The sequence below is a fragment of the Diprion similis genome, chromosome 13, assembly GCF_021155765.1.
Source record: "Diprion similis isolate iyDipSimi1 chromosome 13, iyDipSimi1.1, whole genome shotgun sequence".
Classification (NCBI taxonomy): domain Eukaryota; kingdom Metazoa; phylum Arthropoda; class Insecta; order Hymenoptera; family Diprionidae; genus Diprion; species Diprion similis.
Window position 1 is genome coordinate 4,931,620 of NC_060117.1, and position 16,510 is coordinate 4,948,129.

The following is a 16,510-nucleotide window of genomic DNA, read 5'->3' on the forward strand; positions in this document are numbered from 1 at the left end:
AAAATTAAACGTCAAAGCGTAAGCGAGGAGTGATTGCTTGATCAATCTGTGTCCTTCGCTTTCATTTCTAACAGTCACATCTTGTTTAAACTAGCAACTTTGTGCTATTTTTAAGATCATTTGTTTTACGCTTCAATTCTTTTCTGTACATTTACATTTTATAGATCACGTTTCATTCTATCGATTTTCTTTCGATCCTAAAACACGATATATACTCTTTTCTATTTTCTATGAATGAGTACAGATGATAAGTGAAATTATCGTCGATATCATTCAATTAGTAAAATTACTTACCATCTGCCTGTCAACGTCATTTGAGTGACTTACCGTTAAAGCGATTCGAATCATTTCAAAAACGACTCACTTCAATCGGTCATTCAGTGTCTGGGCGTTTTAAATTCTCTAACGCATCCAAACTTTTAATATCAATAATTCATCTGTGGCAAAGTGAATATTTAATACTAGAAAACGTGGTCGATATTCTTCTTTTCAAATCTATAATTTCTGCTTCATACAATCGAGTCGACAGTCCAATATTTATTCAGAATTCTATGAAAATTTTGTACGGCGTTCAAATTTGTCAAAGCACTGAAAATCTTCTCAATATCAAATATTTTTCCTTTTCAACCTCGATCATAGTGTAGCATAGCTCATGATTAGTCTCTCTCTCTGATTAAAGTCACATTGTTTCTGAAATTTTAACTTTTTTTCCCCTTATTTTGTACATATTGACCACGAAAATAATACTAGCAAAAGTAGACTTTGAGAGAACCTTGAGGTACTACTTCTGATCTCGTGTAACAATCGTTATCAGTTGATATTCAACTATCTGAAATAGGTTACATTGTCCTCAGAAATTATATTGATCTGAAGGTCATCTGATTGTGTTCAATTTGTTCTCAGTCTCGATAGTTTGGAAAATTAAGTTTGCTGATAAAAAAAAAAAGAAAAAGAAAAAAAAGAAAAAAGAGCAATCGAACTTAATTTATTTTGAATTTTCTGCACAATGATGCGTCAAGCTTTGCCGATACTCTAGATATATTGTACATATATGATTCACGATTTAATATTAAAAATAATGCCAGATTAGACTGATGAGAAAATTTATTCATAATTTTATCATATAAAATACAAATCTAGCGATGCAATAACATTGAAATGGCTTCATTTTAATGAATATTCAAATGTAATTAAAATATATTTAAATCATTATTCTTGTTACTCAAAGTTCATAGCAATTAAGTATAATATTCTTTCAGAATTATTAAACACTAGTTAATCGTTTTCCATTAAAATTTCAAGTTTGATATTCCTTCACTAAAGGCCTTTTCATTGTAAATAACTATTGCATGTAAAACAACATTGTACATTGTATGCTTAAGCGTGTGTGCATGAATGTATACACTTATATGTACATATATTTATGTATATACATATAAATCATTGTTTTTACAGGCATGTTATATATATATATATATGTACATGTATGTATGTGTGTGTATATATACTAGACTGTATCAAAAAAATTGATTTTTTTTTTTTTTTAATATACTGAAAATATTGTTCAGAATACCGAAAAAAGACGCCTGTTAAAATGGGAGATCTTAATTTTAATACTAAGAAGTGCTTCGTCGCGATTTTCTACTTTCCATAAGAATAACATGGCAAAAATGGTTCTTGCTCCTTGCCATTTTTATAACTAGATAACGACGCGTCCTACAAAAAATTCATAAACATGTTTTTGTAGGAAATTGAACGTTCTACAAAAAAGGTCTCTTGTCATTTTACGATAAATCTATTCTTTCAAAAGTTATTTGCGGTCAAACATCAACAAAGGACCTCAAATGACTTTTGAAGGAGTAGATTTATCGTAAAATGACAAGAGACCTTTTTTGTAGAACGTTTCATTTCCTACAAAAACATGTTTATGAATTTTCTGTACGACGCGTCGTTATCTAGTTATAAAAATCGCAAGGAGCAAGAACCATTTTTGCCATGCTATTCTTACGGAAAGTAGAAAATCGCGATGAGGCACTTCTTAGTATTAAAATTAAGTGCTCCCATTTTAACAGGCACCTTTTTACGGTATCCTGAACAATATTTTTAGTATATTTAAAAAAAAAAAAAGAAAAAGAAAAAAAAAAAGTCAATTTTTTTGATACAGCCTAATATATACCTACACATACATTTCCATGTGTTTTTACAAAGAAATCTAAAAGAAAAGGGCTGTTATTAGCAATGGTTCTTGAATACTTGAGAGTTTATAATTTATTGGAAAATTTCGTAGAAAAAAATGATAACAAAGAGCAAATCAATCTTTTCGTAATGTATTTTACAAATATTCGAATATTAGGCGTTATACGGATTACTTACTGCTGTTGTATAATTATTGCATTTTATATATAAATAGCTAATAATCGATCATCGCCATTTGCTCCCGATTTCCTACATCCGATTCATGACAATATGTAATGTAGTTGATTCACGCTGATTTTCGTATTTTCTTGTGAAGTAGCTTTGGCAGATTTTTTCTGTTCAACTATCTACGTCACAGAGAATATTGCTCTGCAGTCAACCGCAAATGATAATGCTCTGTTCCCATAATTGCATCAAAGAAATTATGTCATAAAGATGTAGTAGATATTTGATTACAGGTAATGATGAAAAAATGCCTCACAATTATAAATCTAATTTGTAAATTAAAAAATTTTATTAGCTTTTGTCGGAAAGTATCAGAAGAAGCGAGACTTCCAAGCAGGAAGGAAAGGGAAAATCGAAAAAAATCTTACACGCAAAATTGGCCGACTGTAAATTTGAATTTGTGTGTATTTTTGAAAAACGATCAATTTTCATGTTGGTTTATCATCACAATTGTAGTAAAGTATCGAAAAAAAAAAACAACAATATTGATTTGCAATGCTGTTATTATATGTATATTTTAAATTCTAAACAATGATACTTTGGTGATATTAGTCGTTTGTCTTTTGGGAAATCAGCTTACAAAAAAATAGTATAAAATTAAATAATTATTGAAAACAAACACTATAAGTATAACAATGATTAACTCAACTCCTGAAGTCGGCTGACAACTACTACATTTTTAATGCTAACCTTTCGCCACCTCTGTCCAAGTAATCTTTAATTGAGTCACCATGATACGTTGGTTTTAGTAGCTTACGAAATGCAGTTGATATAACACGTCTACTGCCGACCGTAGTAAAGGCATGAAACCTTACAGAACGAAGTGTACGATAACGATGAAATTGCCACTTCCTATTTGGATATAGTTAACAACAACTGAGGTCGTTATGCTGCATTTTAGCGTGTAAACAACCACATATCGGGTCAGGCCGATAAACAGGATATTTAAAAAATTATACATAATTCTACAAATATGGCGTAATCGTATATTTGTATAGTTAATATTATTTCATTCGAATGTAGTACACTGGAATATTCAACGAGAATGCGAACAATCTGCAGTAAGAACCGTCAGTTCGTCCCATTTCCGGTTTTCGATGTATCCCCGCAATCTGTGGTAATTCGGCGAAAGTGACGTCAATTAATCCACTAAGAAACTATACGGTGCAATATACGGGACGTGGTTCCATGCATTAAAATTGTTTCATCATCCTTTAATCGACGTTTTGTATTGTACAGAAATAGGTCACAATTCTATTTTTACCGTACGTACAACGATTGTCAGACATTTTACACAATTATTCACAAATTTGACGGCATTGAAGTTAGTAACGTTGTCGAAACGAAATAGTGGGAAAAAAATTATTATTTTCTTGACTTTACAGTGATTTTTAAGGAACTAATTGTAAGATTTCGAAATATTAGTGTGTTTTGCTTTACAACGGTTTACTGAATTTCAGACAATTCAAAAATCGCGAAATAACGGTTTTCCCTCAGCATGTTACTAACTTCAATACGATCAAATTTGAGCTACTTAAAAATATTTCACGTGGAAAATTTTCACTCTGATCGAGACTGCAGACTCTGGTCGAAATACGTATCTCCAAATACATAAATTGACAGGATTTTAAAAGTCGTGGTCGATAGTCGATCCTTCGAAGTGTATTCCTGCCTTTTGCGTCTTCATAGGTATATAATACCTATACCGAGAATTCGGGCCGAAGAAAGTTTCTCTACTAAGAGATACGTATAAAGCCTATAGATTTCCATTGACATGTGTGAGGATTGAATAAAGCAGCTTGTTGCCGTACGAAATCTTATATAAGCATCGTACATAACATAACCACCAGTTTATTGAAAAATGTTTCCGTATTACAACTTCGTTTAGAATAATATTACAGGTATAGCTAGTCGCACTACGAAACGAAAACACTCGGTAATAAGGTGAGAAAAAAAAAAATAAAGAATAAGAAATTTATTCTATAAGGATATAAAAATTTTGAGGATTCCTTAGTCGCATGTACGTTGATGACAGCAATCCCTGGAATGAATCGGACGAGGCAGCTTACACTGGATAATATATTACTCGGTGACCTTGGGCGATTGTCACGGAGGGGGGATTGAATGCATTTTACATAGTACACGCTACACGTGATCTGTGAATATAATATTAATATACGAATAAGCATCGCCCTACGCTGCATGAAAATTTGCTGCAGTGTATTACGATAAAGCACTTGACAGTACATAACAGGATTACATGCAGATATAAGCGTACAAATGTACAATTATATCTTGTATACGCCACTAATGACAAACGGAACAATGAGTTTGCATGATTTTGAATTTATCGGTTGAATAGCGTTTTCGCCCGAGAATACCGTCGAGTATTTTTATTTAGTATGTACAGTACACAGTAGTACCCGGGTTATAAAGCGTGTCATTCCGATTCAAGATGCATCGTCCTTCCTAGGCTTGTGTGTGCAAAAGGATCACGAATCGAGATAAACAGGCTGCGTAGAATTAAGGCTATTATGGAAAAGTCTTGCGCGGCAAATTTCACACACATGTGCTGCGGCACACATATTTCTTTGCGTATAGTGTATAGATATCTATAAATAGAACGTTGGCTCGTGCTTATACAATATTAGCGATCAACGAATGTTGCCGTTTTCCCTTTCTATGGGTACATCTGATGCGGTAGTAGATCAATATTCGCATTGTAAAGAGCGCTCGTATTTTAATGAGGATCGAACAGTCGGAAGAAAAATATTGATCTGTATTTTACGTCAGAACTATAACGCATACAAGCACGCTTTGGTTAGTTTAATTCAACGTGTGTTTTATTTTATGTTTGTGTGGAATCTGCAAGGATGTATTGCCCGGGCGGCTATCTTCCGTTCGAACTACAACCGTGTACGCACAACACCGTTCACAGAATAGAACGCGAGATTCCAAAGGTGCAATTTAGGATGATGCGGGTGAATTTAATCAAAACAATTACATCTCTGCAGGACAGTGAAAAAGACATTCGTCATCACGAATCTCAGCTTATGTGTATATGTTATACATATATATACCTGTAGTTTATTTCGGTGATTGCAATTTTTAACCATTATAATTGTTATAATTCAGAACTGAACGGGCAAAGTAGCTTACAGAATTATATAGTTTGCAATTGAAATCTCGTAAAAATATGAGATCTCAAATCGATTTCGCTTTCATGGTAAGAAAGAAGAAGAAGAAAAAAAAAAAAAAACAAACTATGCATTGAAGGAAAAAGATTCTTTTTATTGAATTAAATCTGTCGTTCTTGTGATTTGTGAAAGATAGTGCAATTAATTTTATCTCAAAATTTGATGACAAGCTTTAACTAAGCTTCAATGTTTCGAGCGTGGGTGTTGAAATTTGATTATCTGTGTTCAAGAGATGTTGTTGAACGAAATTCGGCAAGGTTCACTTCATTAACATATGTTTATTAATTCTCTTCGCCAAGCGATCGGATATAGCGGTACCGCAGCTGCGATACGCGGCTAACTTCATTCTACACGGTTTGCCAACTTGTCCCTCGATCCCCGACACCGACCACGTGGTGTTCGTGGCTACGTAACGGCTATGCGAGCGTTTATGCTCTTGTCTTTCAGTGAACTCGGCGCATGCGCGTTTCACCTTGATATTCTAACCTAGCTAACATAGAACGAAGCTATTGTAACGCGGTTATCTTAATGAAATGCGAAAAGGTCATAGCATCCGAGTGTCCGAATATGTTTAATTCAATGTTAATTGACCGTTGCGATCCCAATCCGATCGCGTCATTTTTCAACTAGCATAAAAGACAGTGATTAAACCTTGCCGAGGTGGGGGACTCGGAAAGAGACTCGCTGATTCTCACGACCACTACTAACCGTCTCCTCATTTCTACACGACTAACGCGAGCGGCCGCATGGTGCATGTGCGGAGGAGGCCGAGCTCGCTTTAAAATCGAGCAAGTCGAAAGTGTCGGCAACGATACGGGAAGTTATGAGGCTATCAAACTCCTTGGATATTCACCAGTAAAACGTGATCGAGCGTAAGTGCAGTGACTGCAAATACCGAGTGATTTTTCTTCCTCTTCTGATTTTGCTGCTCCTGCTGCTGCTTGTACTGTTACCAAATCATCGAGGAGCCGATCAGCCAGGCGCGACTCGGGACCGACCGTTTCTCTTATTCAATCCTAACCATTCGGCGCCGGTGAAGAATGAATGTCGACGAATACGAAAGCCTGCCAACGGCTTCCGTCGCCGTCCACATGACAGCGGGTGCCCTCGCCGGCATTATGGAGCATTGCGTAATGTACCCGTTGGACAGCGTCAAGGTAAACGAATACGGCCTCTATCATCCTGTCTAACCACCACTTCATTCATTTTTTCACAATATTCAGACAGCCAGGCGACTCCTGGATCCAGCCCTCTATCGCTTCGCATCCTCGATACGGCGTGACACTGAAAGGCCATCGAACATCGCTCCATTCTCTGCTGTCTAATCGGGTCATTCGACGATTGGTCAAAGCAAGGAGAAAATTTATTTCTATTTACACCGTCGGGGAACCACGTCTTCCAGATCTATCGAGATCTCTTCCGTTTCTCCGTGGTGCATCAGTTTTCTTACATAATTACTGATTTACTCATTTACTATCGTGTTGAGAGACGACTTCTCTCTCTCTCTCTCTCTCTTTTCCTCCGCCTTCAGGCATTCCGTATATTCTATAAATAAACTCTTTATTTCCAATGCAAGAGAGACACCTTGATGTTATATACACGTCTTTGGATAGAGTCGTCGAACAATTGTTAAGTCGCTTTTCACGCTTTCATTGAGAACGATAGTTTTCATAAGAAAGACACATGGTTCGTGTTGATGGAAGTGTGGAAGGAATCTTATTTTCAACGCCGCTTGACTCTTGTCTTCGTAACTCGATATGTAGGCCAGCTTCGATCTCAGTCAATTTAACAGATCGGATAAGTATGGTAAACAAACAATACCGCAAACCGTCGATTGAGATAGGAAATACAATTCTGCTGGGCATATCTTATCTTCTCTTTTCCCACCACAGAAAAGGGCGCCTCCCACTCTTTTATATCCACCAATTGTTTCTCCGGTCTTTTTACAGGCAAATATATTGTTCGGCCTATGCAATATACCTAGGTCAAGTTCAATTATCAAGACAGTCTGTCGTTGCATAATCTTACTTACTAAGTCTCTTCATTCAGCCTTTGAAATTTACTACTCTTTAATTCTTTGAATTCTACCTCCACCTTAATTTTACTCCCTTGACGACTTTCAACTAGTCAAAATGGGCTCTGCTTGACGCTATCTCATGTGTTATATAACCAACGTGATCCAGTCTATTTCTGTCCTTTTTTACAACTCCAGCAATGAAACTACGATTGGAGTATTTTCACAGGATATTATCCAATCAGGATGACTGTCAGAGTTATGTCATTAAGCCTGACAATTGTGTCACTCAATTTTTGAAAATTATACTTACAATACGTTATTTCAGTGTGTGACGCAGTTGATGCGAAGTTTTGGGTTAATCATTTACACCGTTTCAATACTTGACCCTTTTAGTGCGTTTAACGTGTTATATACATCAAGAAAAGAACTGGTCATCAGCTTGTATTAAACATATGCGCGTCATTTTACTAAGAACAACTTATTCGATTGCGATATTCATGAATTAAATATCTTCTATGCGTTTCGGTTTTCATTCAGGTTCAATAACTCCTCAGCAAAAAGGTTTCAATGATCGATTTATTTCACAACTCGAAAGTCTCCTAATGTATGAAAACTCTCTGAGCAATTAATTGTCGATTCTTTTTGCAGCAATCTTCTTAGAATCATTGTTATTAGTTTACGAGTTCGTATTGTTTTCACTCACACAATAATGGCTTGTATGGAAATATTTTCATAAGCAATTGTTTATGAAAACAAATTCAGTTAGTAAACCAACTACCCAAGTAGAAGCTTGAGCTATTCTCTGGGGACCGATTATGTATTGATAATAATCGGACCGCTTTACCTTATACATTATTCATCAGAATAATACACAGTTGTTTTCGAATGATGAGTGTGACCTTTAAATCCTTGTTCACGCATAAATTGGTAAAAGTGAAAAATATCAGAATTACATTACGCAAGTTAGTAGCAAAAGTAGCCGCTTGTGACTCTTTTAGTTAAGGAGAGGGGTAAGGATTTACACTTTCGAAAAATCGGATTTTTTTTTGTTTGTCTTATCTTATTGTTAAACATTCCAAGAATATATTCTCAAAATTTTAAGTCAATCTGAGCAAAACTCTTGAAGGGGACGGGGTAAGGGTTCCAGCGAAAAAAAAACATTTTTTTGTGAATTTTTTTGAAAGTATGGATTGAGCAAATTTATTGAAACCTTTTGTACATTATTAAGCATACTTTTAGCAATATTCTGTAATTTTTTTATGTAGAAATATTGCAAAACAAGCCGGTGAAAGAGCTTTTTTTCTTCACTTTTTTAGCTTGATAAACTTTAAACGCGTTTTTCTCAAAACTACTTTTTTAAAGTTCGTGTTCACTGCCATTTACAAACTACTTGACCGATTCATTCCAAACTTGGTACACATTTTCTACATATAAAATACCTCCCCCCAACGTTTAGTTGAAATTTTTTTTTTAACATTAAGGGGGCTTCCCACCCACAAAATGGCGGAATTTTTCGTGGAAAATAGCAGTTTACACTTTAGATGGCCACCAAAAATTTTTAAATGAAAAAAAAAATAATCGTAGAACGTTGAGGGGAGGATTTGATAATACTTTGACTAAATTTTAATGGATTTTGAATTCAGATAATTTCCGACCGAGATATAGTGAACACCGCGAATGGTTTTTTTTCTAAGACGTTCTGGGGCAAGCTCTGTCACCGGCTTGTTTTGCAATATTTCTGCATGAAAAAATTACAGAATATTGTTAAAAGTATGCTTAATAATGTACAAAAGGTTTCAATGAATTTGCTCCATCCATAATTTCAAAAAAAATTCACAAAATGAGTGGTTTTTTTTACGCTGAAACCCTTACCCCCCCCTTAACTGCTGTTACATCCAACGTACTGCATCACAATTTACGCTGATATATTAAAACATATAAAGGGGAAAAACAAGAGCTGGGGAATTCTATCAAACCCACTGATAGAACGCACGATATCAGCGCTCTCCTGCAAACGTAAATATTATCGGACTGCAACTTGGAATATAACTCGACGAACTCTCTCTTGATAGCTGTTTCTTATTCTTCGATTATCCTACGTACGGATCTTAACTCTCAGGAATCCCCAGCATCGTTTTTCAATACACGTGCCTTGATTCCGAGTATGCCTCGCTACCACCGGTTTACAGTATGCATACAAATTTTTCTGTGCACCAAGACTTTTTCTATCCCTCCAGGGACGCTAGTCGATGAGTTTGTTTTCCAGGCGAGGCAAATCACAGTCTTTATCTACACAAGCAACGTACGTCACTTGTTGTTATACGATGCATGTACACCTAGTTAATCATTGTTTTATAATTGAATCACTTGACGGACATTGACATGTTCATTTTATATGTATTCAATTTAAACGAGTATAGTTGTTGAAAACAATTTTACAATTTTTGGGAAATTATCTGCCTATTCCAGACAAGAATGCAAGCGTTGACACCTGGCCCAGGTGGAGGTGGCGGAGTCGGCGCGGTTCTGAGCAGAATGGTGAGACAGGAAGGACTTTTAAGGCCCATTAGAGGCATGGGAGCAGTTGTCGTGGGAGCAGGTCCTGCGCACGCCCTTTACTTTTCCTGTTACGAGTGGCTGAAAGATCACATGCTAGGACCGCGATTGCCTCCGCAAGTCAATCATCTCGTTTACGGTGCCGCGGGTTGCGTTGCTACAGTTCTTCACGACGGAGTCATGAATCCAGCAGAAGGTAAATTGATGTAATAATAATCTTTCAATTGTCTGCCGTATAAATTTGCGCATAATTGGTACGGAGGGCTCTTCAATATACTGTACATCCTATTCAGTTTGTAACAATTGCAATTTTCATTAAATGTTGCGTCAGATGAAAGAAAAAAATTTAATTCTCTTTTCAAACACTTTGTAACTTTGAATTAGAAGAGAAAAGTCTTTTGGTTGTATCGAAAAATTAGATGATACTTAATCGCACATTCAAGTCTGATAGATCTTCACAAAAATGATGATTCCTTTTCATTCATTCCCACTCACTAATTTCTCCAAATTCTGGTTAATAATTTTTCTGAATGTGATTTATTCAATTTGTCAAATAGATATTTCTTTTTCTCTGGATAACAGTAAATCTGATAACATTACAGTGGTAAAACAGCGACTGCAAATGTACAACTCACCCCATCGAAACGTGATGGAATGCTTACGGCATGTTTATAAAACCGAGGGAATTGGAGCTTTTTACCGAAGTTATACAACCCAGTTGGCAATGAACGTACCTTTCCAGAGCATTCACTTCATTGCTTACGAATATGCGCAAGCCTGGACAAATCCTGATCACACCTATAACCCTGCAGCTCATATGATTTCAGGTATTGTTACGTCGCGTCGTAATTTTCGAAATTTATAAAACAACTTCTCATAAGAATCAACTTGCTTCAGGTGCTATGGCAGGTGCGATCGCAGCTGCAGCTACGACGCCGTTGGACGTATGTAAGACGTTATTAAATACGCAACAAGGTGGCGCTCAAGTTGAAGGAATGCGGGATGCATTCAGAACAGTATACAAGTTTGGCGGGTTCCAAGGTTATTTCAGGGGTCTTAACGCTCGCGTACTTTATCAAATGCCAGCAACAGCTATTTGTTGGTCGACGTAAGAAACTTTTTATTTTTTATAATACATTCCTTCTAATCCAGACTAAAGTTGTCGAAACTACGAACTGTCTTTTATTTTTATTTTTCTTCGTCTATAAGTTAATTGAACCAAATTATGATAATAAATACAATGAGAATCAGCCTACATAAATTTCGACATTGATCTATTGTTCTCTGTCTTGTCAATGTAAAACAAGAGCTTTGACCTGGAATCATGATGCAAATATAAAGTATTTCTTTTCTCGCTCTAGGGTTTAAGATAGTTAAAAAAATTGAAAAATTTGAAAAAAATCACAGTATGCTTGAGTCTGGAATAAACCATACCGAAAAGCAATTAACTGATAACGATTACTTCTTTAATAGTTTCATTGCAACACGGATCCATTCGGTATCTGGTCAGCGTATCTAGAGAATCGGAAAATGCGCAAAATCTTGAAATCTCAATTGTACATGCTTTATTTTTACACACTGCACATAAGACTTCAACGTCTAGATACGTGATGGCAAGCGATATTTTCACTTCAATTCGATGCTATCTGGTGTTGTTTTAATACTTATCAAGTGCTCAACTTTTTCTTCATTTGCGGCAGGTAAATTTGAAGACCAAGTTGTTACCACATTCGTTCTGTTGTGCCATTTCGTTTCTTTTTTTCTTTTTCTTTTTCTTTTCTTTTCTTTTTATTTTATTATTCGCCAATTTCATCATCCGTGATGAGATTCAATGTAAATATAATGCAGCTTGGATATTCAATGACTTGCTGAATATGCGTAGTTGCTCCAACTTTACTTAATAAAGAAGTATCGAATGGCATTATAACGTTTATGCCATCGCATTATTTTACACATCTGGCTGTATCATCGCACGCACTACCTGTTCTTAGAGCAATCACGAAATTCTTATCTTCAACTGATAAATCAGTTTTTTTTTATCTTGAGTATGTACTCATTACGTCAGAGAAGCGGTACTCAAAGTTTTTGCTAAATTATCACTCCGAATGACGTGAGAATGGAAAAAAATTAATGCTCCTAATAAAGTTAACAATGATTGAGCCTGATATCGTCAACTATTTTAATCGGTTGCGATTACAAGTCATGCTAAATAAATCCCTGTAAATTACTGTCTCCTGCAGATACATTGAATAAGAAATTCTGATATTTGTATCCTACTTTAGTCCGAAGCTTGAATTCAATGATGCAATAATTGAAACAAATAACCAAGTGTGAATAGAAAGTCAATTCTAAGTCGTAAAACTTTTTTTCTTCATTTCTGCTACTCGAATCATATGATAAGACTACGACAGAATCTCAAACAAGAATGTACGTGTATATCTTATATGATAATCTCAATGTTACGCATCGATCGTGTTTTATTTGCTGAAATTTTATATGGACATTACAGATACGAGTTTTTCAAGTACGTGCTACACGGCAAGCAGGATGATGTTCACAGTCTGTACGGCGAAGTGGAAAGTACCGAAAGTCAGACGCAATCGCACAGTTTGACCACAAGACCCAGCAGTTTTCAAGGAGCCAGCGTATATTTCAATAACCAATCTCCTGGCCCGGTCTTGCTAGATGTGACTAGAAGTTAGGTATCCCTCCACAGATCGCACGTTGAAATTGAAACTTTCATTGGGAAAGTTCAAATTGCTGACTTTATACATTTCGAGAGTTTATTATTATCGATTTTAGAACGATATTTTGTTATCCCAATTGTTGATACGATATTATGTATTATGTATAATGCGTGTAAAAGTGGAGGATAGAAAGCAAGATAGAGTCGAGTGCAGGTCACTGGCTCGACGGAACGGTATCTATCTGTTTTCCACTTAGTAATCGGCATGACTTTGGAGAGCACTTTTTATCACATTACCTATTTACCTAAAATACGACTCGTTAAATGCCAGACTAATTAAATTAGGAGAGAGATTTTAAAGTAACTAGATTTGTTTCGGAAAATACAAGCTTCATTATAAAAGCTTGAAATTGCTCTAGAGGTTCGTGAGAGAAATAACAAAAAAAAAAAAAAAAAAAAATAATCTTTAAGGCTACATTTGGAACGAAATATTTATCATTCTGTAATATAAAATTTCATACTTATTCAATCGCTTTCGCCAGGTGCATTTAGTTCTTATACTTAACATAGTCTTGGCACAGATGTCATACATAGAATGATTCACTAAAGTTTGGTGCAAATGTAGCCTCATTGTGTGTACCCAGGAATAATCTATTTCAGTTTACAGTGCATTTAAGAGTTAGAGACCCACTGTTAACGAAATAACGACTGAGAAGAATCATGTTTGTTTTTTTTGTTTTTTTTTTTTTGTCTTTTTTTTTTCCCTTCCTTATTCACTTTTCTTTGCTTCATCACATCAGTATTTAGGGAATATGTGACATTTTATGACTGCGCGTAAAGTGCTTGTGTAAAAAAAAAAAATTTAATTCTCCTCTCCGATGTAATGTATTTGTGTGTCACATAATATGACATTGGATTAACACCACCGCAGCAGTTACATACGCGTATTGAAGTATTATTGCGGCTTTTTTCATTAATTAAGCAAAATTTTTCCATCGATGTCTTTAGATTTTGTCATCGGTCATAATTATGTAATATGACTTATAGTTTTTTTGTAAATAAATAGTTGGCGCAGTGGGCATCGATCATGATAATGTGAATTTTTTTGCGAAAATATTATGAAAAATTACTTTGAGGATCTCGTCTTCAAACTTGTTCGTATTCGATTCTTTCCTCGGACTAAAAAATTTTTGAGTCTAGTTGAAGCATTTGTTTTTGGAATGCTTAGTTGTGATTATTTAATTGAGTTTACGAAATAGTGTAATTGAATTTCTACTTACAAAAATTGTACAAATTTTCCGATGAAAATTCTCAACGTGCTGGGAAAGTTTGTATATCTGTGATTTCTAAACACTTTATGTAAAAGATGTTTGTGTTTTATCACAGAAAGAAATGCTTAAAATCTTGAAATAAGACGATAATCTGAGACATCGATTGAAAAATCTAGGCTCATTGTCAATTTACATAGGTAGAAAGCCGCTGATATACCGTTGATACTTGTGAATAAATTCAAAAGGTCTTGGGTGATATGATTATTGATTATTTAATTCTTGTAAATATTAGACACTATTCGTTGTACAGTATTATGATGTAAATTTTGTGAATGTTAGAAATATAAATAACTTAATTGCCTAATTACGAAGTATACTTAAGGTAGACTGGCCTAACTGACAGTATACATTTATTCCTTTCGGAAATCATGTCATTTAATATGTCCTACTGCATTTCGGTACTGTATTAGATTCTTCCTGCCGTACAGTACTAATCCTCTCGTCAAGCTTTGGATTAGCAGATAAGAAAATCGATAATAGAAGAAAATTTTGCGGGAGGGATCACAAATTTTGCAAACGAAGAAATTTCAACAACAATAAGTAGAATTTATCGATATACATCGGGTATTAATGGCTGTTTTCCAACTTGTAAGAACCATAACTTTATTATTCGTTCGAACAGTTACATGCTATGTTAACACAGCGGTGCGTTATGTACAGGGTATTCCAGTTCAATTTAACGAGCCATCGATGTCTATATTACATCATTTTCACTGGTTAGAGTAAATTTTGTTAATTCAGTAAATTAAAACAGATTAATCGATCTCATTCTTAAAGACTGTGAATTGTGGCGGATGGAAAAAGCATCGATTTACCGTTATAATCATTTTTCGAATTCTCTCTAATCTTACGTATTTAGTACTGTTATAGAACTAGGGAATAAAAAAAAATTTAGAATTCCAGCAAGTTGTCGGAAATATGAGAAATGGAAAGATGTGAAAAAGTAGAGGAACTTTAAAGGCGAAGCCCATATAACAACATCAAACGCAACTATGACATATTTTTTTGTCGAGCAGATTGCGTCGAGCTCGAATACTCTGTACTTTTCTTGGCTTAAGAAATGTAAGTACCGAAAAGTTGTTACCAAGTTCCTTTTTTCAACAGACCAGAGAGAAAATACAAGTATTATCACGACTTGCTGAACACAAATGACGATAGTAATTAAAATTATCTCGGTAACTAATTTCGCTACACTAGTCAACTACATTCTATTAAATAATGGCATTCACCACAGATATATTGCTTATATTTCTTAGTTATCTTGCATTTGGAATACAGCCTTGAGAGAAAATGTACAATAAGCTTAGATTAAGAAATCAATTATGATGGGGAGCATGCAATAACCAGAAATAAGTGAATCGATTTTACTGGAATCACGACAGATCATTTTATTTCATTCTCGGCACGGATATGCAAGAAATTTGAATCTAAAGTATTATTCTCCACTTTCAACTATTTAGGGATGACTTTGTTCGTTACTACACAATCGAGCGAAGCTTTTGAAAACTATCCATCAACTTTTTTCAACACCAAAGATACTGACGAGGGATGTGGTGCGTTAAAATGCTGACCGAGTATTTGGTACAGGACGAGACACGCCTGCCTCTAGAAATCAGAGGGATTGATCAATTTTTTTTTGTTTTTTAGTTTTTCCTTTTCTAGAAAGTATTTTCCACAATGTTGCTTCACATGTGATGTTGACTTTAAGAGGGAGTAATATCATGTGAAAGCTCACGCTCAATCACGCCATGTTTATTCATCTCTTTTGTCGTAATCGGTATATATCTTTGACGGCAAATGATAAATACTACTTGTAGTAGGTAATTTATTTTTCATTTATATAGATTCTGCGTTATTCATTGCAATTAAAATGAGACAATTATGACATACATTCGTCGGTGTGTTGTGAAATGGGTGATGAATTTTCGTTCTACTTATCATGTAAATATAGGCATGCTCCCACTGATACTTTACCCTATAAGAATGAGAACGAGACGATATTGTACCAGAATAATAAACAAGAATCATACATTCACCGAGAACGTGGAAAAGAGCAAAGTGCGGAGTGTAATAATAATGTAAATATTTAATATTATACGTATTAAAGAATGACTCAAGGAGACAAACTTTTAATGTTTCTTTTTATATTTCTAATCATTTTGGCAAATATTTACTCGCATATTGCTAAAGCCAAGTATGAATACTTCACGAACCTGACATGACATCAGATCTACCGCATTATGGGATTCTACGTGACTCGGTCTGCGACTAAAAAATAGTTGCACAATCGAATAAGGAAACG

At 35.0% G+C, this 16,510-nt stretch overlaps 1 protein-coding gene across 1 annotated transcript; it reads left to right on the plus strand.

The window, feature by feature from the left end:
- Nucleotides 1-6,091: 6,091 nt before the first annotated feature.
- On the plus strand, nt 6,092-13,254 carry LOC124414254 (mitoferrin-1). Its single transcript, XM_046895251.1, has 5 exons — nt 6,092-6,775; nt 10,105-10,387; nt 10,794-11,018; nt 11,089-11,299; nt 12,701-13,254. Exons 1-5 carry the CDS (start codon nt 6,659-6,661, stop codon nt 12,891-12,893), a joined length of 1,029 nt encoding a protein of 342 aa, XP_046751207.1. The 5' UTR covers nt 6,092-6,658; the 3' UTR covers nt 12,894-13,254.
- The last annotated feature ends 3,256 nt before the right edge of the window (nt 13,255-16,510 follow it).

Bases quoted from the DNA above. Each gene is read 5' to 3' on its own strand.
- LOC124414254 (XM_046895251.1), top strand. From the start codon at position 6,659: ATGAATGTCGACGAATACGAAAGCCTGCCAACGGCTTCCGTCGCCGTC. The intron at 6,776-10,104 runs GTAAACGAATAC...TGCCTATTCCAG, and splicing joins ACCCGTTGGACAGCGTCAAG to ACAAGAATGCAAGCGTTGAC. The intron at 10,388-10,793 runs GTAAATTGATGT...ATAACATTACAG, and splicing joins AGTCATGAATCCAGCAGAAG to TGGTAAAACAGCGACTGCAA.